At 40.4% G+C, this 26,485-nt stretch overlaps 1 protein-coding gene across 13 annotated transcripts in view; it reads left to right on the plus strand.

Moving 5' to 3' along the window:
- The first annotated feature begins 866 nt into the window (after nucleotides 1–866).
- The window catches only part of LOC125768586 (sodium-coupled monocarboxylate transporter 1), a 43,899-nt gene continuing 18,280 nt past the window's right edge, over nucleotides 867–26,485 (plus strand). The window contains exons 1-9 of one of the 13 annotated variants that reach the window (XM_049436458.1): nucleotides 867–1,853; nucleotides 2,697–2,794; nucleotides 4,149–4,352; nucleotides 6,993–7,586; nucleotides 7,661–7,864; nucleotides 7,939–8,087; nucleotides 12,139–12,300; nucleotides 23,440–23,555; nucleotides 25,862–26,025. In XM_049436458.1, the coding sequence (XP_049292415.1) occupies nucleotides 7,346–7,586; nucleotides 7,661–7,864; nucleotides 7,939–8,087; nucleotides 12,139–12,300; nucleotides 23,440–23,555; nucleotides 25,862–26,025 (1,036 nt within the window). In that variant the 5' untranslated portion in view covers nucleotides 867–1,853; nucleotides 2,697–2,794; nucleotides 4,149–4,352; nucleotides 6,993–7,345. Of the gene's footprint in view, nucleotides 2,142–2,696; nucleotides 2,795–4,082; nucleotides 4,353–5,733; nucleotides 6,902–6,992; nucleotides 7,587–7,660; nucleotides 7,865–7,938; nucleotides 8,088–12,138; nucleotides 12,301–23,439; nucleotides 23,556–25,861; nucleotides 26,026–26,485 lie in introns of those variants that run through there. The other 12 variants (XM_049436468.1, XM_049436456.1, XM_049436460.1 and 9 more) reach the window with 12 other exon arrangements.

Consider the following 26,485-nt stretch of genomic DNA (forward strand, 5'->3'; position numbering starts at 1 on the left):
GTGTATAACTAAATTTTAATATTTATACTAAATGTAAAAACAGTAATAAATCCTGTCTTTTTGGTGGAATTCTGTTGTGATAAATAAACAATTCTGTTCTGCATTCTTTAATTTATTTATACACCCAACTACGTACTCTCCAGCACGATCGTTCTATTCTTTTAAGTTCACAACTCCTCTTTTCTACTCCTCTTTTGATGTTTAATCAATCCTAAGCTAATTTTCGTCAAGTTATCTGAGTTAATCAATTTGTGATATGGTTTTATGTTAATTTTCACTTAATGGTTAATTATTTAAATTAGTGTTTTGGTTACTTTCTGTGGAAGAAATTTGTTGTAAAAATCATGAAGCAAAGTATGAAACACATTTCCTGGGATATTTCCAGGGTTTCCTTGAAGACTTAAAAAATTCAAAGGGATGAGATTTAATATCTTCGGCATCTGAAATCGTATCGCAGAGATGCATTCACTTGATACCATAAATTCCGACCGCTGGACAACTTGTACTTCTTGTTGAAGAAGATTGAAGTGACATATTAAGTCATTTCCCGAACCATAAAAACCCTATTTATCTACTATTGTATCTTGTACGATGAGGAAATGCCTTGTGATTATTGAACAAGTCAGCATTTTGAGGCTAACAATACGGCTAAATGCCGTAATAATTAATCATAAATAAAATAAAATAAATAAAAAAATTCGTGTACGTCTATAAAATGATTTTAAAAACTAGGCTTTATTTGATGATCTTAGAAGTGGGTTTTAGACGGTTATAAGACCAAACCAGAAGAGCTTTTAAATACCTTACGATCAGCTGCGTTATATGAATGTAAACATGATCTTAATAGCGATTCAATATCACTGATCGTTTCATTCCATCTTCAAAAAAAAAGCAGTGTTTAATATTCCTCTTCTTCACCGCAAACAACATAATGACGAAAGCTCGTGAGTCAACGTGATCGTGCTCGCGATCGGTAGTTTCTGAATGCGACACGCACCGCTCACCGTCGTACGCACAGGTCAGCGGTATCGTTGGCTCAGTTTGAACTGGTTCCATCTTTACCAAACCGACCATATCGTTCGTGCAACGTCGCAGTGCAAGCGAAATGCCCGTGACACCCGGTTGGTTGTTCACGTCTCGTCCACTGCACCTTCGTACACCTGGTAGTTTGAATCGGTTTGATGCGGTTTTTCAGCTGTACCTTGGTTAACGTTAATCGAAAATATGTATGCATGTGTGTGTGTATCTTTTGTTGTTGTTGTTTTTGTTGTTGGTGAGCGAGAGAGTGACACGTTATCTCACTAAAAATGCCACTCCAGTTCCGGTCGAGTGTTGCGAACTGTGTTCCAGTCGATGGGGTTGATGCTTTTGGGGTGGGAGCCTTGTGCTGTCCGACCGTTTTTGCTAATAAAGTTCTTGAGCGGATATGATTCTGCTGCTCATAAGTGACTTATCTACCGTGCTGAAAGGTGTTCTAGTTTGCTTAAGCCGCATACTCTGCGCAGTGTAAAGAAAAAGTGGTGAATTTGTGAGAGAATTTCTAGATGTCAGTAGCAAACAGTTGTTCAATGCGTGTTTGATTAACCGGTTAGGAATGTTTCCAAGCGGGAAGGTCTTTTTAATTTAAGAAACTTCGTAAACAAAGTATATTGGATGATGGATTGCTGTTTGTAAGATTGTTTGTTTCTGGTGATGTTTACATCCATTTAGAAAATTTGTTTTTCAAAAGAAACACAACTTCCGGTCCTGCCTGGTGTGATTTGATGAAGTGCTAACCAAAACTCGCCAAAGGTTACCCGATTTGTCGTTCAAATGTGATTTTATGTTGTATTCCGACAAAAGATATTCGTCCGGTAGGTAAAAGTACGTCCCCATTTATATCCATTAGCCATTTTGTTGTGTCCCTCATCGGGTGAGGAACAACGGAAAGTGCACAAGCGTGAAATGTTTATGAAAATTTACGACCAAAGTTTAACTATTTTCAAAACGTCCATTTATGGCTAGGAAAGAGAATGTCGCTTTTCCATTTTTGCTTCCCGAACCGAGCCATTGTGATACGAAACAGATGATTGACGATCGTGTCGTACATTCCGACCCCATCTCAAAAAAAAGCTCAGCTAAAACAGCAGTTAAAACACGAGGTGAGGTTCCGAGACACTTGACACGATAGATTTTAATTAGTGCAATAAAATCTCGTTAGTTATTTAAAGATAACTGAGGTAGCGCAACAACCGAGGGTAAGCAGATAAGGGAAAAATGGCACGGATTTTGTATTGTTGCGCTAGAAGTAGCTGCTACTTGAATATTTTCGTCACCTCACTGGAAGTCATAAGGCACTTGAAAAGTAAAAAAAGCATCTCGACCCTTCGATAACTCTTCCCGAACTAGACGAAGATACTTGAGGAGAAGATTTCTAACAAGCACCAAACAAAACGCTATCAACCCGGTCACTTTTTGGGGAGGAAATTAAAATTTGGTCCCACCGTGATAACGAACCATCCAAAAATTTAATTCATTTGCTGTCAAATAATTGCACACTTCACACCTTCGCATGCAACAAACTAATTCGATCGAAGTAGCACGTGCGTTTTTTATTGCGTACGCTGTGACAGACGCTTGGTGTATCAAAACAGCATCCAAATTGTTTGTAGAATCGTGTAGAAAATTCACAAGTACAAGTTCAATTTCTCTTACAGTGTCAACGCCGGCATGCCGGAACAGAAAGCGTCAGAACAAATGAAAAAGTTTTCCCCAATAGTGATGTGATGTGTTTGAAGGCAAAAAAAAGCTCTTAGTAAGTGATGTGTCTGCCTCCGTGTAATCCTATTACGGGAATGATAAGATTCTAGCGAGATTAATAAAAACGCGTTAATAAACTCGCTTTGGTGGTGTGCCAGCACTCGCGTATGTGTGTGTGATACACTCCGGATTAAGACAATTAATTAATGTCAACCCTATTAACTTACTGTTGTACTTGGTGCGCTTGGTGGATCGTTTGATGTTCGTTGGAGATGACTTGCCGTAGTGCTTTGTTCTCTGTACAATGACAGCAACAAAGCAAAAAAAACAACGGTCACATCTGTGAGACGTTAAGGAGTTTAGGTTCTAAAGGTTAATTAACGCAACCCTAATAACGCGGTTCGGTTGTTGAGTTTTCTGTTTTTTTGCGGTGACAGTTTCTTCACATTGCCTACTTCGATGACTTTCTCATCAAGGTCAGTGCTTTTATTACAATGTTTATTTGCAGTTCTGTGTTTTCTATCGGCTAGATATCTCGAGCATCTCTAGAACCAACGGACACATCTTCCAACCCTCCAACCCCCCCACCACCACCTCGTAATGGAGCTGAGTCAGTCGACCCAGTGAGTACCGTTGGCATTCATGTGCAATGGTTGTTTTCGATCGCACCCGCTTGCATATTGCCCCCGTTCCAGCTGGTTATGTCCGCCGGCTTTAAGTTTGAACTAGTTCCATCCTCTTTTGGCTCAGTTGATCCGCCCGGTACCGGGTACACCCAAGGGAGTGTGTTTGGGCCTTGATGAAAAAGCCCTTAAGGGTGCAAACACTGTGCAGAAGCGCGCTGTGATGGAAAATTTTTGACATGTGTTCGGTGCTAATAGAGTAGCACACGTGTGCTGTTTTCGGTGGTTTTTTTTTAAAGATTGTTCCACTCTGACCCAGACCCACACCTAGCCACATGCAGCCAAAACAACAAAGATCATGTTTTTTTTTTGTTCGGCAAGCAAGAGGGGATGTATGTATGATTCTTCTTGAAAAAAAAATACTACCGATAGCAGATAGAGATCATGTTTTGTGACAAACAAATATCCCGATCGTGCGCTCGTGTAGAGTTCGACCGATATCGATCGGAAGTTTCCTTACCCCTCCTTCGAAGGTGACCCGAAGGAACGGTAGGGTGGGACGTGGACGGGATGGTGGAGAGGGGGTCTCAATGCGAAAGCATTTTTCTAATAAATGGTGGTCGGTTCGGTTGCGTTTGATTGAGTTTTCAATTTACTGTCGTGCGGTGTAGTCATACACAGAGAGAGAGAGAGCATAACGTTTCCATCCTCTATGGACAGTGTTTAATGGCGTTTAGTATTAACAGTGGATGTGTGTTTTTAAAACAGTGTTTTAATGAAAAGTAGCCCCAATTCCAGGCACTGACGGAGTGCATTAATATTCGCATTAAAAAACCCCCCCTCGGACAGTAGTGCTAGTGTGTGGCTCGAGGCAAGTGAATTCGCGAATGCAATACAGAACGGGAAGCTTTGGATTGATCGTACTGCTGCAGTTTAGAACGTTTCTCAAGTATCGTGAAGTGCCGCACCGGAAGCGCCAATTTCGTTGAGGTAATTATGAAACATTTGTGTGATCGAGAAGAAAGAAAGAAAAAAAAGAAACATTTCCATTCATTTCGCGGGGAAAATCCATCCAGTCATTGTAGCAATTAGTGGTGGGTAGTCGAAGGGTAGAAAGAAAATTATCAACCATATCAATCTAATCATGTCCCGTGTATGTCTATCAATTATGTTTCCGGTGTGTAGGCTCTCTATCTTCCACTCTCGACTTCTTCTCCTCAAGCATACACTCACACGAGATGATAACATCTTGATTAATTTGTGTCGATTCGTTTAGCTTGATGCGGGTCGTGCAGGGGATGGCGTTATCAGTTTTTTTGTCGTTTCATTTTTGCACAAAACCATTTCGAAGATGTTCGAAACTAGGTGAAGCACATTAAGGGGAAGAAGCTCTTATCGTTTTCATATTTTTTTTTCTCTCTCCCTTCACTAACAACAAGTATGTAGTGGTGATTCATATGAAGATCAAATGTTTGTTTGTTGTTTTCTTGATGGTGCGATGAATACTTCCTGAAATATGAATGGTTCCCAAATGAACATTCTGTTCCGTTCGGTTCGACAAACAATTGGAGGAACAATATATAAGATAGTCACGTTTAGTGCAACAACCTAGCTCAATGCTGTTTGTGTTACCTATTAGTGGTGGCTATCAGTGTGGCTTTATGTTTCGAATATGTTTCTTCAATCGCAAGGTTTGATTGTTGTTTTGCACTAATCGTTATCTAGATGGTTCTTTTGAGCTTTTTTGTAGTTTTTTTTTAAATAATCTTAAACTTGTCTTATTTGATAACTAAATCGAGCAAGTTGTGGCCTCTGTTCATATTTTTTTTCATAACAGTAAAGATTTTATACTTTATTACATTTACGCCTTTCGAGTCAGTTGGACTCGTTGTTTTAAGTTGATTAATTAGGCTTGTTCCTCAAAACGGTTAAGAAAAACATTCATATTGATTATTCTAGATTTGTTCTATTATTTTTTATCTGTTTTTTTCCTGCTGAAAAACAGACCTAAATTCTTTGTATTACGAATATTCAAATAGTAATATAGTCTTTGAGTTTTTCTTTATTTTATGGTCTTTGAGTTCTTCTTTATTTTCTTTTAGGGAGAGAAAAAATGTTAAAGTTTTTATTTCTACAGTGAATATTGCTATTCAGTAATTTATCTTAAATTAAAAAAATTGATTCGCTACTGAAATTCGCATGAATTAAAATTTTCATCACAAACATTACGAATTGTACAAAATGGAAAATAAATTAAATAAATTTTCTGTAAACAAAGTAAATTGTAATTTTGTTTTTGCTCTTGTAGAACAGCCTGGCCGTATAAAGATTTATTTTTACCACGTAGCCGGAAAGTCAGTCCATGCTACGGGGAGACGGTCCGAATGGGATTTGAACCCGGTCCTGCCGTGTGGACGGGCGCCGTTTTTCACATGCACCACCGGGCTGCCCCAGAGTAAATTGTAATCTGTAAATTAAATAAAGTATCTGTAAAGGCCTTATAAAGCATAACTCAAATTTGTTTGTCCACACTGTGCACCGTTAAATAAAAAAGATAAGATAAGATAAAAAGAAAAATAAAATAAAAAAGTTGCAAAATTTTCCAATAAGCGTAATTTACTGAAACAAGAATAATTATTGCTTGTTATCAAACATAGAACAATTGCAGATTAAAATGTTGGAAATCTTGAAAATAAATAGAAAATCGATAGAAAAGAAATAAGTAGAGGTGATTGAAAGATTTCATACCCCTAATAAATTACCCCTAAAAAGATTCCATATAATAGAATACATTTCGTCGCTACTAGTGTATGCTGGTTTTTGTTTTGTATCTTGCCTTTACTGTGATAAGTCAATCACCAATCACCGTGCCGTGCTTGTGCCTTTATCGAACCAATACCAAAAGCTCAGTATGCGGGTTCGGAATCTTTGCGCGTATGTTGATTGGATGGGCATAAGAGCACACTGCATTTCTGAAGATTGAACTGGATGGATCTTCTTCTAACTCAATCGATCTGCACTATTATCGGTATTATTACAAAGGGAAACGATGAGAGGCAATGGTACGGAATAGATAAAAATTAAATGCACGTCACACACGTAGTAACATAGCCCTGGGTTGTTGTTGGGGCGCGTGTTGTCATGCTATGATAGATGAGCATAGAAGTGCAGTAACAACCAAAGGTTTCTCCTTGGCAGGGTCGAGTACTCCGGGACAAATCTTGTGAAGATCTTGATAGTGCAACACCGTATAAACGTTGCCGTGAGCGATCGACCGCTGTTAGTAGGAAGTTTTCTTTCAAACGTAGATCATATGTGTCTCACTGGAGGTGAAGTTACTGAGTTCAACAATTAGTTTTGGTGTTGACGACTTTTGTGTGGCAGAATTTTGTGGGGAAATTTACTCCTGCTCGTGCATTTTTGTTTCGAAAGTGAATGTTATACCAAAGGGACAGCCAGGGACGCATCGTGATAGCACAGTTCCGTACTGTTCTAACGCTGCGAGAATCATCCCATCGGAAGCGTGCCTTTCTTTAAAGGTAGCTTTTACACACTTTTTTCACGCGAGAAGCTTCATCCATTATAACGACGGGTGTTTTAACATTTAATTTAAATTTCTCTTTTCCACAGGAAAAAAACAAACAAGAATAAAACACACACTTTCATCTTCAGGCTGTGTACGTCTACGTGGAGATGTAAATCACTCGCCCAAAAACGCAAAAGACCCCGAAGCTACCAGACCGCCATTACGGTACGAACAGCAAAATTAAGTTCTTCACCATCTCTTCACCGGAAACGGGTCATCGTACAAAAGCTTCCAACTTGGTGTCTGTCTGTGTGCGTGTGTGTGTGTATAGAAAATTCTTACAAGTGTGAATAAGATCGAAAGCGTCTACTCGCCATAGTGTGCCTATTGACCGGAAATCCTTAGCGCGTGTGACAACAAAAGAGCATCACGGAATACGGAGTTATTCCAGTAGGAAATGGCGCACAAAATGTCCACTGCAACTGTTCAGTGGTGGTGTTTTGTGGTGTTGGTGGTGTGCTTTGTCGCACTCGGTGCAGTTGAGTCGGCTTCGACCAGGCTTGGTGGCGTCGCGGAGGACGATGTGGAGTTAAGGAGCGATAGTGAAGGAAACGAACCGTCGGGTGACTCGAAACCATCGTTCACTGTCTACGATTACTTGGTTGTCGGTTCCATGCTGGTCATCTCAATAGGCATCGGTAAGATGTCGTAGAAGGAAGTTGCAAAGTTTCACCCTCCATAACTCTCCAATTTCTTTCTTCCCCGAAACAAGGCGTGTTTTATGGTTGGTTTGAGCCGAAGGGCACAACGGATGTGAACGGTTGCGAAGCGGACTCTAGCAATGACTTCCTGCTTGGTTCGGGCATGAGCTTGTTTCCGGTGACGCTTAGCCTTACCACCAGCTTCATTACGGCTATCGAGCTGCTCGGCAACCCGTCGGAGATGTTCTTCAATGGCACGCAGTTCTCGCTAATTGGTAAGCATTGCTAACTTGGGTTTGAATAGTTTTAATTTACCCACTTTCCTATGGTTTTCCCTCTACTTCACCAGTCATCTCGATGGTACTGGTTGTACCGATTGCGGTGAAGGTGTTCTACCCGATCTACTACAAATTGGAGGTCACCAGTTGTTACGAATATCTTGGGATGCGGTTCGATAAGCGGATCAGAATTTTCGGAGCGGTACTTTACATTCTCCAGGTAAGCTCATTCGTCATTGTGAAAGGGAAAAATGGGATGAAAAGGGGGATTTTCACGAACAGGAATTTTCCACTCGAAATCCATTTCGGGACGCCATGAAGCCTGTAATCATTGGGAAACGCTCTAGCAAAGGCTTACGGGCCTAGCTCTCTTGCACTAAGCTCGTCGATTCGCCTTACTACCGAGAACCGTATAAACAGGATGGCAAAGGTACATTCCAGTGTGTTAGTGTATGTTGTGCAGTATCGTTTTTATGGATCCAGGAAGCTTCCTGGATGCTTTTTATTCTTTCTACGACTGGATGTGTCGTAAACTTTGGTCACGGTATTCACACGTCGATAAAACTGTGAGCGAGTTACTTGCTCCGGGTTACTTTCAATTCCTTCATCCAGTGGTGGTGGTTTATTCTAGCCTGTTTCAAACACAACGATGCGTTTTCCAGGAAGCCACAGTTCCACAGATCTCGAGCAACATTACTTGCCATCGAGGTTGTGTTTTATTTCCGTTCACGCATATTCACTCCGACCGTGTGCGGTTTTGCAAGGAGCCTATAACATGGCAAACTGTACTGTGGTTCTAGGGATTTTTTCCCTTCTCTTCCTTTTTTGGGGCTTTGGAAGGAATGGCAGATCCAGCCAGAAAACCAAGTCGGGTTGATGATGCTTTTGCGTTGATTATATTTGATCTTGTCTTTCATTTTTGGTCGTTAAATCGAATCAAACCCGTAGGAACCACGACCAAGTTTACAGTTTTCTGTCTTGCCAGTATTTTTTTCTTCTTAAACTGTAGTACCGAACCCATGTGTGTGGTTGTTGTTTTTGGCTGTTGCTTTGGGCACGCATATACCGGTTCCGTTTTCCGCACAAGGAACGAAACTGAATGCGTTCGGATTGATCACAAACAAAAGGGGATGCGCGTTTGGTAACTGGTGATAACCGGTGTAAAGGAGTTGGGTATTCGTAAATTTATGTTTACCAACTCCCATTCCGCCCATCTTATTTGCATTTTCTTGTACCGTTTCTGGGAAGCTTTTTGGTGGGAAGGGGGCAGCAAGGACAACAAAAAATCTAGAGTTGGGCCTATACCTTTTCCCGGGCGGCAGTGTATTCCATGGTCATAGATAGCAAGCAGCGAGATAAAGGCTCGTTTCAAAACGGATGACTTCCGTAGGTTCTTTCAAAGATGTTTTTTTTGTTTGTTTGTTTTCTTTTCACCTCTGTTTCGTATTTCTTATTGTGTTGTTGTTTGTAAAATGTAAAAAAGAACCATTTATGGGGCAGTAGCAGTACGGAATGAAATGAAATCTGTTCCCTTCAAAACTGAGCGCCGTTTATTTGTGATAGAAAATTTAATTCGTATGTTTGCCTATGGACGATACGCTTGTTTACGCACCCGACAAGCGCTCTATCGAACGCCTCTCGGGAGGTTTATATTTTAGGTGCAGGTGTTTGTGTGTGTGTGTGTGTTTGCAGTAAAATGGTTAAACTGTGATGTCGTTTGCTTCGTTTCAGATGGTATAGATCTATCAACTTTTAAGGGTAACGCGCCTCGCTATAAAGCGTGAGTTCTGGGAATAGAGGCATGCATTAGAAAATTACAAAACTTCTGAGAAATAATTTTGAGGAGGTGTGTGTGTGCTTTGGGGCTTTGATTTTATGTTTCTTCCTTCGAAAAGGTGTAGGTGAAATGTTTCGAAAAGTAGGGCGACAGTTAAAGTGAAGTAGCAGGTGTCAGGATTGATCAAAAGCTTTAAGTTGAGGAATTGCTAGAATTTATCGATTAGAAAACCAATGAGTGTTTAATATGTATTCACATATTGTGTAACATTTTAACTTAAACAACTTTCACAGAGATAGAAAACAATATCCATCGCCCAAAATTCTTGTCTTCAATTTCATGTGGATTCTTCAGTGCAAACCATTTTATGGTTCGAATCGCACTGCAGAGATTATTTCTCTGTGTAGTTTTTTTTGTTGCATGTGCCTTCTGTATAACATGACGTAAATAAATCCTAATTTACAGGCAGCTTTCTTTTGGTGGCACGGCTCAGTTACAATGCAAAATCCTGCCTTATCCAACAGCTTAAAGGATCAGGTGCAAATGGGTTCGTCCAGATAGGGATGCGTACGAAACAACACTGTAGCATACATTCGCTGTAGGCGGTTATGCTTAATATTTGTCTTTTTTTCTCACGTTCTAATTTTTTTTGCCACACGGGAAATGGAGCAGGATTTTTTTTGTCATTTAGAGTAAGGAACAAAATCCAACATGCCATCTCTGACTGGTAAAATGGCCATACCTATTGTGGTTTGACAGGATATGTTTAATCCACAAGTATTGCCGGAAGGGTGTCACTATTGTTAGCAAATGGTATCCGGTGTATTTAGTGTTACATGTCCTTCTATGCTTCCTTGGACTTGGTCATAGTACGTGGAAGGTTCTGATGCTATCTGTGATATTTGCTGTTACGATTATCAATCAAACAATTTGTGTGTCGCATTTTGGCCAAGTACCTTCGTGAAACGATCGCATTTAAGGATGTGTTTGGGGATTTGTTGAGAACCATAGCCCTGAGGAAAATTTAGTTTTTTTCCTGGATAAGACTATTCTTGCTTTGGAGGAATTTTAGTGTCTGTGTTAGTGGCGTATACTTTACATCTATACAGCCAAACGACACTTCAGTTGCGTCATCCTTAAAATGTACACAGCCCAGCTTTATTCAGTGCTCAGCTCAAACCAACCCAGGCAGGTGGATTAGGTGGAAAGGTAAACTTGATCAAAGGTGGATTAAATGGTGTGATGGAATTAAGTTTGATTGAATTTTATTCTACCAGTCTACCAGTGTGCAGAGTTGACTATGTCTCGGTACGCGTGCCTTTCTGAAAACAAACTTCTCGTAGGAAGTTTTATCCACCATGTTCCCATGGGATGAGAATACAGAGAATGTAGCCGATTTGATTGTTTTCGGGTTCTTCCCCGTGACTATAAGCAAGGAAGCAGGAAAATGTGAAGTATTTTCAGCGAATTCACTCTAACTCCGCTTCTGGTGGCGTAGCTGAAGTTTGCTCAAACGGGCATAAATACTGTTCCCAATTTCGGACCGTTCTGTTCCGGTCACTTACACCCCAAAGACCATCATATCGTTTTGCCAGAATTACATTCCTATCCTACGAGATGAGGATTAAGGATTAATTTGAAGCCAAACAAGTGAAGTGTGAAAGGAAGGGCCCAACAGAAGAGCGCTTCTTGATGCGCTCGAAATCCCATCCACAATGTGCTCCACAAAATGTGGTGGTCGGGCTTGAAGATGGAGATACACTTTACGTACATTTAATGTCCGAAGGCTTTCGGTAGCTTCCGTTACGTTTGCCGTGCTTTGTCTTGAGAGGACACTCACGGGTGTGGTAGCCCGGTGAGGAGATAATGTCCACCAGCACATTAGGTCTGAATGGGGCGACTTACCTGGTGACCGCCGAGTGTACTCGTGTGTCTCGTTTTTATTGTCAGCAGCTTCCTGTCACCGTGGTCGGCTCATCATGGTGACCGTGTTGCTGGCTGTAAACATCATAATTCTTCTTCAATCTCTTTCTCTTAATCCAGTGTCATCTTACCGGTCGCAAGCTATGGCAGGTAATCCTATCGTGTGCCATTCTTGCTGGACGATATGATTTTCTATAGGTTAGATCCTTTCCATTTACTGAAGACAAGTAGTTAAGGAGATGGCGATGTACGTACAGCGCTATATCGTTTGCCATGAATCCATCACAATCAGTTCTTGTACGTGTGTTTTTGCTGTGGCTGTGTACTTCTGCGGGGATGAATCTAAAAGGATCTGACCGAAGGAAAGGAAGGACTCTGCTCGGTTGAGCCTTAGTAGTACGTTCCCATTATTGTTGGTCCGGATGTTTTATATATGTTGGAGTACCTGCGACATACAGCTCTCCCAGTTCTCCAGTTCTATGTTGGGTTGTGTTATGGTACTGTACGGTTTTTCCCAGTCCTACAAGCTCATGATATTTTTTTCTCCCCCCTTTTCTCGTTTTCTTCACAGATGCTGTTCTACACGTCGGTAGCCGTCTTGGCACCTGCCATCGCCCTCTCGGAAGCAACAGGTCTGAACAAGTACATTGCCGTCGTCTTGATCTACTTTGTGTGCATCTTCTACTCGTCTCAGGGTGGCATGAAGGCGGTCGTTATCGCTGATACGTTCCAGGTGAGTTGCCGTGCTCGTGTTTTCTTGCTTTTTTTTCCACCCTTTACACTCATTTGCTGTCGCTGCTTAATGGACTATCGGTGTAAAGGATCATCGTACATCGGATGTACGAGCGTTCGTTTGTGTGTGGAGAGTTTCAGTAATGTGTGTATGGGTGTAGTTGGTTGGAACTGGATGTTTTCTTTAAAGGCGAACAATGCACACTTATGGCAGGTTCACCGGTAAGAACTTCCGGGCCACATTTTCCACTTTCATTGTAACGCACCCAAACAATCTGCAGCAAGTCGTCAAGCAAAATGTACTCATGTACGTATGGAAAGAAAGGAGCAAAATAGCAGAAACAGCATTTAGTACAAAATATAACAAAACACTGTCAAGCACGGGGAATGCCCGCAGGCATTCACAGCTTCTTTTACTTTTCTCATTTCCTTTTTTGTTTGCCCGGGTTTGTCGTATTATCTTCGGCAAAACAATGTCACGTTCGCTTTTGCCATCGTTTCACCCAGGGCCCTAGATGGGTGCCACACGGCAAGACTTCATTGCAGTTTATTACATTGTCTTGTGTCATTGGCTTGTCTTGTGTTTTGCCTCCCGACAGTATTTATTTCCTCAATCCGACAACAACCATTGAAAATGGTGCGGGTATGATTCTTATCCGTGGGAGAAAGGTAGATTGTCACTGGTCTGACGACGCCAGTCAGGAAGCTCTAAGACAAACAGATCAGCAAAGGAACAATTCCGCACAGTTTGAGCTTTCTTGCGCTTGAACAGAATCTCACTCGTAAGGGAAAAAAGTTGAAGATTTCAGAGGATGAAGGTAGGGGGATGGAAGGGGAGGGCGGAGGAAAAGAAACGTTACAGATCGGAATAGAGCCACGGCGCGCCGGAACACCACGCTAAGGTTTGGTTTGCAGCACCGAGTGCCGATAAGAAGGATGGCTAAGCTGTCGTCCAATGATAGGATTACATTGTAATGAAGAGCTCCATAGCCCTGTTGCATGATGGGCCCGACACACTGCTCACTTAGAAAGACAGATTATGTGTGGATGTGTGGGTGTGTAGGTGTGTGTTGTCTTTGCAGACGCTTGACGAGTGCTTAAGAGCTTTTATGTTTATACGTACATTGTTTTTTTTCTCTCCCCTCTTTTCCGTGTGTATGTTTTATCTTACTTTACATCTTCGCTTCTTGCTGGTATTGCCTTCCACGCTCGTATCGTCAAGCTCCGATGATTCTGGTGAATTTTTAAATAGAAAAAGTATCCAGATCCGGAGACACTTCTTCAAGGTGCTTTCTTGCACCGAAGCACAAAATCTCAATCTTACGCGGAAACAAACAAAAACAAAGCCATTCTCGTAGATTGCTGTAACTCGGAAGAAGAGAAAAACGGAAAGCTCAGCAGCGTGATACAAGGCAAGCGCCGCATTTAAGTGTCCGCACCAAAAGGCAGCACATGAGTCGTCGTTGTAATGGCGCAACGCTGGGAATGGAAGGATTTTCCATCAGTACAATAAAGCAAACTTTGCTTTGATTGCTTGTATAGCGTGATGTTTAACAATTTCAAATTAAACAACAAGTTACACACGGGTGTGTTTTGTGAATGGTACGGCACCGAAAAGCAAAGTGGAAAGCAATTTGCATATTGCTTGGCTTTCTCGTTTCTTTTGTAGTTTTGTTGCTGTTGTTGCCGTTGTGAATGAAAGATTTGCTTTCCATTCACTGACAATTACACCGACTGTTAGCGTTCGTGACATCGTGACAGCAGAAAACAAATTATTTATCCCAGCAAATTGGGACAAAAGGCAACACTTTCTGTCAGATGTTGGTTGGTTCGTTTTGTGCTTACTGGAAAGGGGAGTTTAAAAAAAATAGTTTCAGTTGCCGGTGGGAAGTTTTTAAAAGATTAATTGATTTATTTTCCTATCACAACTGACATTTAATATTTGTTCAACCGTTCGCTGGTTTGATTCCGCTTTAAATCATGTTTTTAATCAAATTGTACCAGGATTTCATTTAGAGCTATTTTTTTTATTATTAATAGAACACATTATGTTTGGACCTGAAAAAATAAGAATTTAGATAGACGCTCCTTAGCTTAAGATATAAATTTTCAAATAGAGAGTTGTCACGTCTAAGTGTATTTTAACCTTTCTAGAAAAATTTCTTTTTGTAGAACTTGAACGACCAAGTTGAACTCAAAAATTACTTATTTAGTACCACTTCAATTTTCTGTTTTGCTTGACAGCTTTTCACGCAAAAGTGTAAAGTTTTTACTTAAAAAAGTAGGAATTTTGCAAATGGTTGCCACAGCTCAAATTGAATTCGATTAGTCGCAAACAGTGCCAGGAGTGCTTTTGGCTCATTTGATACAAATAAACACATCCATTTCTGCCATTTATTGTGCTGCTAATATCACCCCAGTATGCTAAAGCTTCTCGGTGTAAAGTGTAGCTTGTGTGTGATATCATATGGTGGCCCGAACCCGTGAAAGCCTAATATTATTATACTCCCCTGGGGTACTTTGGGGTTCAGTTCAACGTTCGTATCGAAGTTATACTTAACACGACGGGAAGTGTTTTCCCCAAAAAAAGCAAAAAAAAAGCTTCATTCTTCTTTCCGGTGGTAGAACGTAGCTGCGGTCGTTCTATCGGTAACAATTGAAACCGTCGCCGCTTATTCCATAATTTGGGAATTATACCATTGTACGCTGGTTGTTCTGTTCTGTGCCGAATTGCTGCGGTACTGCTGGTGGTTGTAATTAGACAAATTATGCATTCATTAGCATCCGTCTACCAGAAGTTCGGGCATGATAAAATTGTGCTTCCATGATCCCCGGATCTGGTTTGGGAATGTCTTCGTTTCAGTACGAAATTGTGTATTGGCTAAACGTGGTATCATGGCTGCGTGTGAAGTCACTGGTAGAGTAATGCTAATCTGTGGCTGGGTTAAGAGACAGTGACGGGGGGAATAAATATTTTCACAACACAAAGCTCGAGCACCAGGCGTCTCCATCCATGATTCACCAGACGTCTCCATTCGTGATCCACCATGCGTCTCCATCCGCAGCAACCGAGCGCGTTCGATGTGAAAGGAAGCGAAGTAAACGTTACCATTTGCGTAAGACGCCCAGAAAACCTAATGGAAATTTATTGTTTCTTTCACGGACATTTCTTGCAACAGACCAGCCCGAGGGTTGGTGGTGGTTTGTGTCGTAGTTTGTGAAGTGTGCAGACCGGTCCGGAAGGCTGAAAAATTCAACAAACCGCCCAACTCCAACCGCACACGATAGAGGGCTTTTGTCTGTCAAAATAATGTAGGTTAGGGAGGGAAAATTTTGCAATTGAAACCACGTGCCATAGCTTTTTTCATCGCTTTGCTGTGAATCCGGGCGCGTGTTGAAGTTGGTTACGGAATTTAGGGTGCGACATTGTTTCACTGCAAAATTCAGCGCTGATGTGCGGTGAGTGGCACCAACCGAAGCAACAAATGGGAAAAGAAGGTTGGAAAAAAATAGGCAAAGTTAGATTGCAAAGTGAACAGATGAGTGTAATCTCACCTGTATAGAATATGAAGATAAATAGCGTGACATTAATGTTATTGGTTCTGGTGATGAGGAGCCCGTGTGTGGGAAGAACGAAAGGAATGTGTGGAAATGGTGCACAGACACGTATGTTTGAAGATTGTTTTGCGTACGTAAAATGTTCGGTACCGGCAACAAGTGGCTGCAAGGGTGGCTAGAACACGCTAGCGAAACGGGGAGCTCTCAAAGGAATTAAACGACCTGTGTGTGAAACACACGATTGCGTTGCGTTCCGAGAGTACCTGATAGAGAGGAACATTTAAAGCAATGGAGAAAGGAAGTTTGCTTTTGGCGCTTGCATACGCACACACATACACACGATCCTATAACTCAACTGCCATGGTGCGTGCTTGCGTCACAAAAAAAAAATCAGTCCCCAGTGTTTGGCTTCATAAATATGTGTAAACAGCGGGTTGGATTTTTTCCCCTTTTTGATTTTTCTTTGGAATACACAGCATCAAGCAATTTGTTTAAAAAAATTATAAAGATGAGTTTGAATTTCAATAGATTAGGGAGTGAGGAAATAAATAAATATCGATTTGCTGGAAAATTCAGCAAGGAAAATTTGTTTCATGTTTTTTTAGCATAGTTCGTTGTAGATTTATCATATTTGCTTGACGATCATTTATTTTATATTTGTTTGTCAAGCTTGTGTGTTTCGCAACAGCAACTTTCGAGTTTGATCGCCTAAAGCTATGCAATATATGGATTTTAATCATCAACCCTCAGTTAAAACATCGGTAGTTGATTCTATTATGGAAACGAGGGTGTTAGCATACCTTAGAACTCGATTATAAGTAAAACATTAAGTAAACAAATTGTGTTTTGTTTACTTAATCTTAATTTTCTAGGATAAACTACTCAAATTAAGCCTAAATGTATGCAACTAAAAACACATTGAGGATCTCTTAAAGTTTTAAGTGGACTGCAATCGTTCTTTCTTTAGTTATTGAAACACTAAATTAAGTTTGATTGAATATTCTCTCTCATTTCTTTTATTAACAACTAACAGGTAAAAAATTCATCTACAACGGAAGATAAATCTAATGATGATTTTTCACATTTCGAAAGGAAGAAAAATTGAGTAACACCCCAATTGTAGGCTCATTTCCTCTACGAAATCAGTTCCTTCTTGGCAAAAAACTAAAATCGCGCCAATGCTAAAATTGACAAAGTATGATATGAATTGTCCCATGTAGCTGACTTCCAGCCGTGATATGGAGAGCAATATATTTTTTTTTATCCACCATCGAAACAAAAACGCGACTCTTTTCGCGGTTGTAGTTTGTGCCGAGGAATGTTGCCGACGGCTGGCCTGACAAACGGTATCCGATTATCGCAATCAGTCATATGGAAATGGGTAGCGAACGATGGTTGATTTTTCTCACGGTTCCGCGTAAAACCACGGGACCATCCAATATGACGAATTTGAATAAATTTTCCCCGGGAAAGTGAAGGCCCGGTTTCCGTCTGGCAGTTCCCTCGAGGCGTGAGGTTGTAAATTTGCAAGCGCCTTCCTGTCAAAGCATTCCGGAGGCATTTCCACTCTTTTGTCATCCTGCCGGTCCCAAAAACCGCCCAACCTGGCAAACCATCGAACGGGCTTTAAAAAGGAACGGAATGTAGTGGAAAATTTATTTCCTTCCGTCAACTTATGGAATCGTTTTTGCTCCCTACGGCGTGAAAGAAAGAAAGCGTTCAGTCACTCGCGCGAGTCAATCATTCCTAAGCAGCTCGTTTCGATGTTCACCGTGCAATCAAAGTCTTGATTTTCTGGGGTGTTTTTTTTTATTCTCGCAAAAAATGGGCTCCAGCGGTATCGTGATGCTTTGGGAATGCAAAAAAAAAAGAAAAAAACGAATGTTCGTTTTCCTGGCATGTCGTAATGATACGGCAGTGTGCTTCCCTGCAAACGCTCGTAACGCTAGAAAGCCGATGAAAAATATGAACTGTTTGTAAAATCATAACGTGTGCGCTCACTGATGTGATGTAGTTGTTTGGCGCATTGTTGCTGGTCGGTTGGTAAAGTAGTATATTCTTCGCTGCTATGTGTTCTTCGTTTGGGAATGAAAATTAAGCTACTTTACTGCGCAATTTGGTCAGCCGTGATGCTGTTCGCAAGTGTTTCTGGTTTTGTTTTGTTTGCTACACTGTTTATCTTTTACGTCATTCATGATATATTTTCATTTGAAATTTCCTTTCCTCCTAGTTAAAAGTTATCGGCTACAGTATAGCTATGGTACTAGCACTATGCAAAACCTCTTCCTTTTAAGATGAAGCCGTTTGCTGCACGGACTTGGTGCAGTTAAGATAAGAGTTTGCTTCATCTGGTTCTGGCCGAAGGTTTTTTTCCCTCTTTGCCTTCTCCATTTGGAGAATCTATAAACTCACAGGGTTGGGAGAAAATTTCCCACCATTTTTGCAGCAATCATGAGGACGTCAGGAATGATCGCTCGTTTCAGCATAATTCTGTAACCGACGAAACCCCAGGTTCGTTCGCTTTGCTCCTGCCTCCGCTGATAGCACGCTCTTTGAGGTGAGATTTATGCAGAATTCTCGATAAGCCTCGTTCGTCCGTTGATGCTCCTCTGTCGTTGTCGTTCGCTTCTCAGCATGGGGAGCAACCGTACGGACATTTTTGAAGGGTTTTGTGGATCGGTGATGAGTTTACTTGTGAAGATGATTACATTTCACAACGGTGCTGGTGTTGATTGGCGGGTGGTAAAGAGGCAAAGCGAATTATGCAAATCGTAGGTTTTGATTTGTGTGAAATCTGGTTTTTCGTGGAATGCTACCAAACGGAAGCGTCGCCTCTATGCTGTAGTTAACGCTGTAGCTAAACACATGAAACAATTTTACAATAAATTCAATCTAAATAAATTTAAAATGTTTCAATGTCTAAAATACATTATTAGTGCGCCGGGTTTCAATATCTAAAAAATAACTAAAGATTAAAAAATAAACCTTTGTCATGCAAATTGCATTCTGTTAGGCGAAAGTGTAGGGAGAAAGATGTATAGTCGATGTCAATATTTCCAAACGTCTAATATTCTTTTATTGATCAGTTGTTGCTTATTTGTAGCAAGATTCATCAGAATTTAAATCAGGAATTTTGTCTATTGTTGAATGTATGTTGGATGTCGTACATTGGAAATTAAGAGCTTATTTTCAACGTTTGTACGCGTTTGTACGCGAATATGTGAAGGATACGAATTACCAGTTACGTTGTCCCCCATTATTTAGGCTATCGAATGGCGTACTAGAAAATTCATTCTCCCAGGATGTAGTGAACCGTAAAGCGTGCTAAAAACTAAATCAATCCATCTTTATCAGTAGGCGATGGGTTCTTTGGCACTTTCGTGGTAGTTTTATTCGGTCGTGGTATGGCAAGAAAGTGTAACATATTCCTAGTAGAACAGCAACGGCTGCTACTTTGCGATAGATACTTCGCTTTACGACCAATTCGAAGCTGCCGTACATGTGCACCTTTGCATTGAGCCTGACGCTAGCGAAAGATTTTTCCCCAAACAAGGAATCGTTACCCGTTCACCTCCTATCCGCGCCAAAGCTCCTAAAGCACTCACGTAAAATTACTTTCAATTCGAAGACTTCAGCCCGACACGGGAATTGTTGTCAACTTCAAAGCTACTTCATCCGTACCGTAGGATGTGTGCTTGGGAGTAATCGATTCCGGATGTGAGGATTATGTCGGCGCACACGGTCTTAGACGTGAAGCGACGAATTGTTGAGCGGAAATCTGAATTTCAGTACAATGTCTGCCAGCATCGGTAGAGTGGCAGTTGCCGTGGGACGGTGGCGTACCAACTCATTGCCAGATTGGTGCTTCCTCAATTTCCCGCACGCCGGTAGGAAGGGGACCCTACGTTACTCTCCATTTCGAGCGGGATTTTCATCCCATTCGGATGACAATCAAACGATTTGAACGTACATGTATGTGTGTGCATGTGTGGTTTTGTGCTAAACGCGACAGTCTGACGATCTTGTCCCGTAGAGAATATCGTTTGGCTTTTCTTAATAGAAAATATTCTGTCTACGATGCGGGAATTGTCTGATTAGTCTTACACCAATCGCGTGCGCATTGCACGAAGAAAAGAGAAGAAAAGTATATGTCATTCTTAATTCCTGAATCGATTTACTCTACCGAATACGTTGGCTGTCTCGTGAGACGTAGTGTGGCGCAATCGGGCTAGAGCTTTATAGAAACAGATTGAATGTTTCACCGGTGTGTCACACAATGTCTTGATATCGAGAGAAATTAGATCACGTAGATTGAAGTTTAGTAGCATATTAGCTGAAGAGTGTAGTGAGTGGCATGTTGTAACATGGAGAATGTGAACCGGCTTTTAAGCCATTTACCCTTTTGTGATTATTTCTTTTTTTTTTTTTGAAAACGAATTTCAATTTTCAGCTTAAGTCACAAAAAGGGAAAATAATTTAAATTATAAAGTTTTTTTCCTCGTTAATGTACTTTTTTAACATGTAAAAAACTTTTTTTTGGTTTTGGTATTATGTTTCCTTAATCACAACCTTCAACTCATCCGTACAAAATAACCTTAACAAAATGCGCTAAGTGAAGAAAAATAATAATGAAGTTACCAATGATTATCACTGTACATTAAACATAGTAATTTAATATACAGCATAAAGTACCATCAGTAAGGCATAGCAATAGTAAACATGCTTTTTCTTCGTATGATGCCAACACAAAAAAAAACAGATGAACTTCCTTTTGCTATTACATTCTTGTTTTTCATTTCGTTTTTCTGCGCAATGATTACTGTAGCAACAAAAATAAAACCATTCCCCACTAACGGCCTGGCCGGGGTTTGGTTTTTGCTACACAGCTTTGACAGGAAGTGACGATGAATATTTACCCACCGCCAGAAGATGATAATATGATAATAAATAAGAAAGTGCTGCGCATAAAAGGAAGCATTCGGTGGGTTGTGTGTTTTTTTGTTTTGCTTTGTATCTGGCTGTGTTTACACCGACACCGTTGTGATGTCATCACAGTGTTAGAGGAATGGTTTTTGTGTGTTGTTCTGTTGTTGATGTTGTTGTAAGTTTTTGGCGCCTGTTTTATTGTCACTTTTGTGCCACCCTTTTGTGTTGTTTGATGGTGTGTTATTTCGGCGTCGATTTCCGGCTTCTCCAATGCCGATGCGTCTGTGAAGGGATAAAACAAAAGCATTTGCCGAACAAAACAAAACACTAAAAGATGGACAAAAAACCTAAGGGGCGTTAGGTGCGAACATTGTTGTTTTGGTTTTTCATACCATTCAGTCTTCTACGGTGGCAGATTTCGGGTGTTAAATCGTTTGTACATGTGAAATGGAGGTGTGGTAGGCAAATTTACATCCCTTTCCGGATGGAAAAAGGAGTCGGAATAGTACAAAAGATTTGTTTATATTTCTTCTGGTTTGTTGTTGTTTCGTTTTCTGCAAAATATACGGGTGGAAATACGCAACGTGATTATTATTCTTATTTGCTTTTCATTTTGTGGGAAGTGTATTGTATACTTTATTTTATTTATTCAAATAGAAATAATACGAATTTTCATTCTTTTTAAAGATTTTTCCATAATTGTTACCATTTACACCAGCCCCTTCACTGTTAAGTTTGCAAATTATAAAGCAAGTATTAAAAGCTAGCAAATAAACATACCTTAACAAGAAAAAATCCTGAAGCACTAAAAGAAAAACTATGAAAAACGACAATACTCCGGTCTCTTTAATTGCTTCCAAATGACCTTCAGAATGTCCAAGAAAACCATAAGGATATTCCTTTGTGGTGAATAATGCAACCTTATGCTAGAATGAACTTTTATTCGAAGTAAGTTTTGCTTTGTTATGAACTTTAACATTGCATTGATATGACTTTGACTGAAACTGCAGTCTTTGAGATTTTGTTTTACTTAAAGAAAACTTTGAAAAAGTGGTTGACATTTGTGTACAAACAATGAAAAAATAATTAATATTCATTTGTTCATTTATTCATTCCTTTCAAATGTATCTTAAATTTAATGCTTATTTAAAAAATTTAAAGTAAAAGTAAAGATGGTTATAAATTAAAGAATGTTCCGTTCGGGATAAAAATCAAACTGATCACTCATTCATTACACCAGCTGTCGCGAATGAAAATTTCGTCGATCCATCTCAGGCCGGGCTCGTTCCCATGTTTGATCACCCCGAGGGCATAACTTTTGTCCGGATGTCTCGCACACTGGGTGGAATCTATGAAAAATGGAAATCACCCAAAACGAAGCCGGTCAAACATTCCATATCCATCGTGCCATTTTGTACCGCCCACAGCTCTGGTTAGATTAACGGAAGCGACGCTTAAAAAGGATTCGTGAAAATCAAACCGCTGGCCAAAAAGCCGCCCGAGTGGTGGGAAGTAATGGGAAAACGAAATTGAAACGTGATTTAGAAAGTTTTATTGTTTGCCCTAAACCCTCCCGCGCTGGTTACTTCCCATGAAGGTTCGTGATGATGGATACGATGATATGGTACGAAGGGAAAGTGAGAAAAAAAACGAGAACTGAGTTGTCCGCTATTCCCCCCGTTCCCGGTGGAGTATGGTGCCGGAACATTTCGTTTCGTTGGAGCGATAGGTTTCGCGTCAGGAATGTCTCCCGAAATGTGGCGGACAATGTCAATTTTTCTTCTGTTTTTTTTTTTTGGTTTGTTGTTGGGAAATAGCTGACACCAGTGTGGACTTTTGACTTGTTTTTTTTTTTGGTAACATTATTATTATCTGAATGAACTTGTGTGCTCTGGTGGGAAGGTATGGAAGGCAGTAGTCCCAGTGGACGGTTTCTTCCTAATTGAATGCTTTCACTTCCGTTCGGGAAAAATTTTAGACAAAGAGCTTACGCCTTTTGGGGCGGGGGACACTGAATCGCCGAACGGGCGGTGGCAGATGTTACTGATGTGGAAGCGTGATGGAAGAGGAAGAGGTTGAGAAAAAGAGTAAGAAGATATCATTTATCATTTTGGTGCAATGTTTACCGAATGCCCGTGTTGACAAAACTTGGCTCCGATTGTCCGGAACAGCTTATTTGAACGTTGTTAAAAAGCGAATTTGGCGGTGGGAAAGAAAATTCCATGAGCACATAATGGCGTAACTGGTGATGTCGTAAACCAGGAAGTGGGTGAGGTGGGAAAAGGGGTGGCACGGTTCAGATCTCTTATCGCTGAGATGAAGTTTTATCCGCTGCCGAAACACTAAAGGGGAGTAAAACCGGAAAAGGATTGTCTAGTTAATCTATGTTCGCCCGATTTCGTGCTCATCGAATCAAAAACTGTCAGCAGCACTTTTGTGTGTTTATGTTTCGAATCGTTTTTCATCTATTGAATTGTGTGGCACGGAAGAAGAAATAGCTGAGGTAATAAATGTGAGGCGATAAAATGAAAATGTTAGAATAGTCAAGAGTGGATCTTTTCCGCCTTTTTGTATCCTTAAACCAAACCCCGCTAAAACGTAAACTGTATTGGTTTTATAAAACTTTTTTTTTTAACTATCTTTTTTCTCGCTTTAGGCTTTTGTGTTGCTGCTTTCGCTCATACTAATACTCGTGCTCGGTACACACTACTCGGCCGGACTGTCCGAGGTGTTTAGTCGTGCGGCGGAACACGAAAGGATTGAATTTTTCAAGTAAGTTTCACTTTTAATTAAAAATTGCATTATTTTCTCGCTCTTTTTTTGTTACGCATCGTTTCCTCGCACGGTCAAGAGTAGTTCCAGTAAAGTGCATAAACCAAAGGGAGAAAGTGTGTATTTAAACTATGTTTCTGTGTTTATGTGTTGGTGTTTCATGGTTAGATGTATGCATTCACTTTATAAAGTGCAAGTGAAAGCTTTCAAAATACTTGTTTGCATCAGTATGTAACAAAAAAGCACCTTTGGGTGTTTATGCGCTTGGTTTTGTTTTGTTTAATAAAAAATTAAGAATACATAAAAATTAAGTTGGTGCCTCAACTGAATTGAGAGACAATATGGAATTATTTGTAATTTCACTTTTCAATTAATTTCCTTTGAAGAATGTTTTATTTAACAATCCCTCGTGTCATTTCCACACAATGCGAGAAGAACTCTTTTGTTAACCTCACGGAAGATGTTGATAATGCAAACACTTATGTGTACAATCGCTTGGCTTACCCTTAGTGTTTCATTTATTACATTTTTCTCGTTCACGTTTTCCTTATGCGAAAAGCATTTCTTCTGTCCGACCCTTGAGCCACCACTCGGTTCGCTCTACGAACGAAAGAGCGCGGTTGGCAATAGCGTACTACACGCTACTTGAAGGTTTTTATCCGTAGTGGGTGAAAATTTTATCATCGCACCTAACGCCCATCGCCCGGCATCGCCCTCCTTTACCTTTTCCCCGGAATGGGCATCATGTTTTATTCAAGCAATTGTTGTTTCTTGTGTTTCTGGTTTGGTGCGCTCACGTACTGCATCTCAGCAGTTTTGCTGCCGCTGTGGTGTATTTGTTTTTATTAAATATTTCCTCTCGTGAATTCGGTACTGTTGTGTCCCGGCCGGTATCGTGTTGTGTCGCAGTCGATCGCATCACACGAATTGTGCGCACACATTTTCATCGTCATAGATATGGCTGCCGTCGTCATCGTCACCATCACTCGACAGTGACCGTAGTAAAGAAAAGCGCTGAGTATGAACGAGAGACAGAGGAAAAGCCGTTTTGAAAGCTGTGTGCGGAAGTTCATAAATATTAATTATGCACATAATTTGCTTTTTTGTGTATGTGTTTGTGTGAACGACCAGGCGCCTCCATCGGTTTTTGGACCGATGGGAATTTCGGTTTGTACTTTCGCAATAGGCGATTCGATTGAAGCAAACGATAAACAGCCTCGAAAAAGCTCATCAGTGATGCCAAATTGTATGATGTTTTGTACAGGAGTCGGGATTGTAGAGAAGAAAGAGAGAGAGAGAGAGAACATGAAAACCACTGCAGTGATGAGTGGGCCAGCGTAAAAGTACATGTAGCAACATGATTCGAGAAAAGCCTTTGTTGCTTTCAAACGTTTGATGCTCGCGATGTAGCAGCCCGGTTGCAAGAGCTTTTCGTTTGCGGTTTGAAATTTGTTCTCTTTACATATATGATAGTATGCATCTATGTCCATTTATCTCCATGGTCGTATGTTCCATGGTTGTTAATGACTCAATTATTTCTACAATTATGAAATTTTTTATAAGAATTATTATTGCTGTATCTTGTTTAGTGTCTTCTGAATCCATTTCATTTATTAACTGTTTTATTTGTTTTTCTATTTTATACCACAAAATATGTTTTGTCTGCCTTTTTTTTTAATTATTTGTATTTCCTGATATTACATTAAATATTTATTTTTTTAATTTTAATTTGTCTTACTTCCTGGGTACTTATGTTTTGTGTACTATTTCTTTTCTTTATTTTCATGATTTTACTTTCACCTCCTACCGAAACAATTGCTACTTAATGGATCGTTTTGGACCGATTTTTGGATGTTTATCGAATTTTATCATCTTTTCGGTCCCCAAAAACACTTGCCTGATGGGCATCGCAAACCACCGTACGGAACGTGTTCGAACTTGCCATCACCCGCTACGACAATGTTGTTTTTGACTGAACAATTGAAAACAAACCCCATGATGGTGCAACTTGATGGCGAAACAAAATAAACACGAAAAACATCAATCTCTTCGTTAAAACGACGCAACGACTGTGGAACTTACGGGCACATACATACCGTTCGTTTCATGTTACCCGCCCGGTTCTGACCGTACATATATATATGGTGATGAATTGTGACTGCAACGAATCTTCATGATGGCGTGCGATTTTTGGTTTTTCTGTTTTGTTTTCTTTTTTTTTGCTCTTGCTCATGGTCAAACCCTTCATCATGCTCGTCAACGCTTCACAACGGGACACACACACACGCAACAAACCCGTACGACAGCTTCGATCCGGATCCGACGACCCGGCATTCGGTGTTTTCCGTCATCATCGGTGGCTTTTTCTACTGGACCTCAATGTTCTGCACCAATCAGGCGTCCGTTCAAAAATGCATGTCATTAAAATCGTTGAAAACGGCCAAACTTGCACTCTATTTTTCGCTGATCGGTAAGTGCTGAGGTGATGGTTTTTTCTCTCCTATTTTTGTTGTTGTATTTCGCTGTTACCAACGGGTGGTCATCAACGGACGAAACGATTTTTTTGTTGTTACGGAACGGAAGATCTCTTGTTTTTGATTTGTGACTACGTTGGCTGTGTGCGTGATGCATGTTGTTGAGTAGTTTAAAGTTTGTTTTTGATGAATCTCTGCATCAGTGGAGTACATATACGCCAGCATCGAACATGTTACAGTGAAGAGTAGGTCTAGTTGAAACTGGTTTACATTTGCTCATCAATGATTGTTTGGAAAACCATCTACGGAACGGGTAGTACTTGAAAAAAAAAAATCAATTTTTTCCTATGAAATTTCCATCAACCAAAAATAACTAAAATAACAGGAAATAAGCACATTGACCAAACATACGAACGGGAAAAAATAAAAACTTTTGAAACTTCCTCCGGTTTCAAG

The sequence above is a fragment of the Anopheles funestus genome, chromosome 3RL, assembly GCF_943734845.2.
Source record: "Anopheles funestus chromosome 3RL, idAnoFuneDA-416_04, whole genome shotgun sequence".
Taxonomy (NCBI): domain Eukaryota; kingdom Metazoa; phylum Arthropoda; class Insecta; order Diptera; family Culicidae; genus Anopheles; species Anopheles funestus.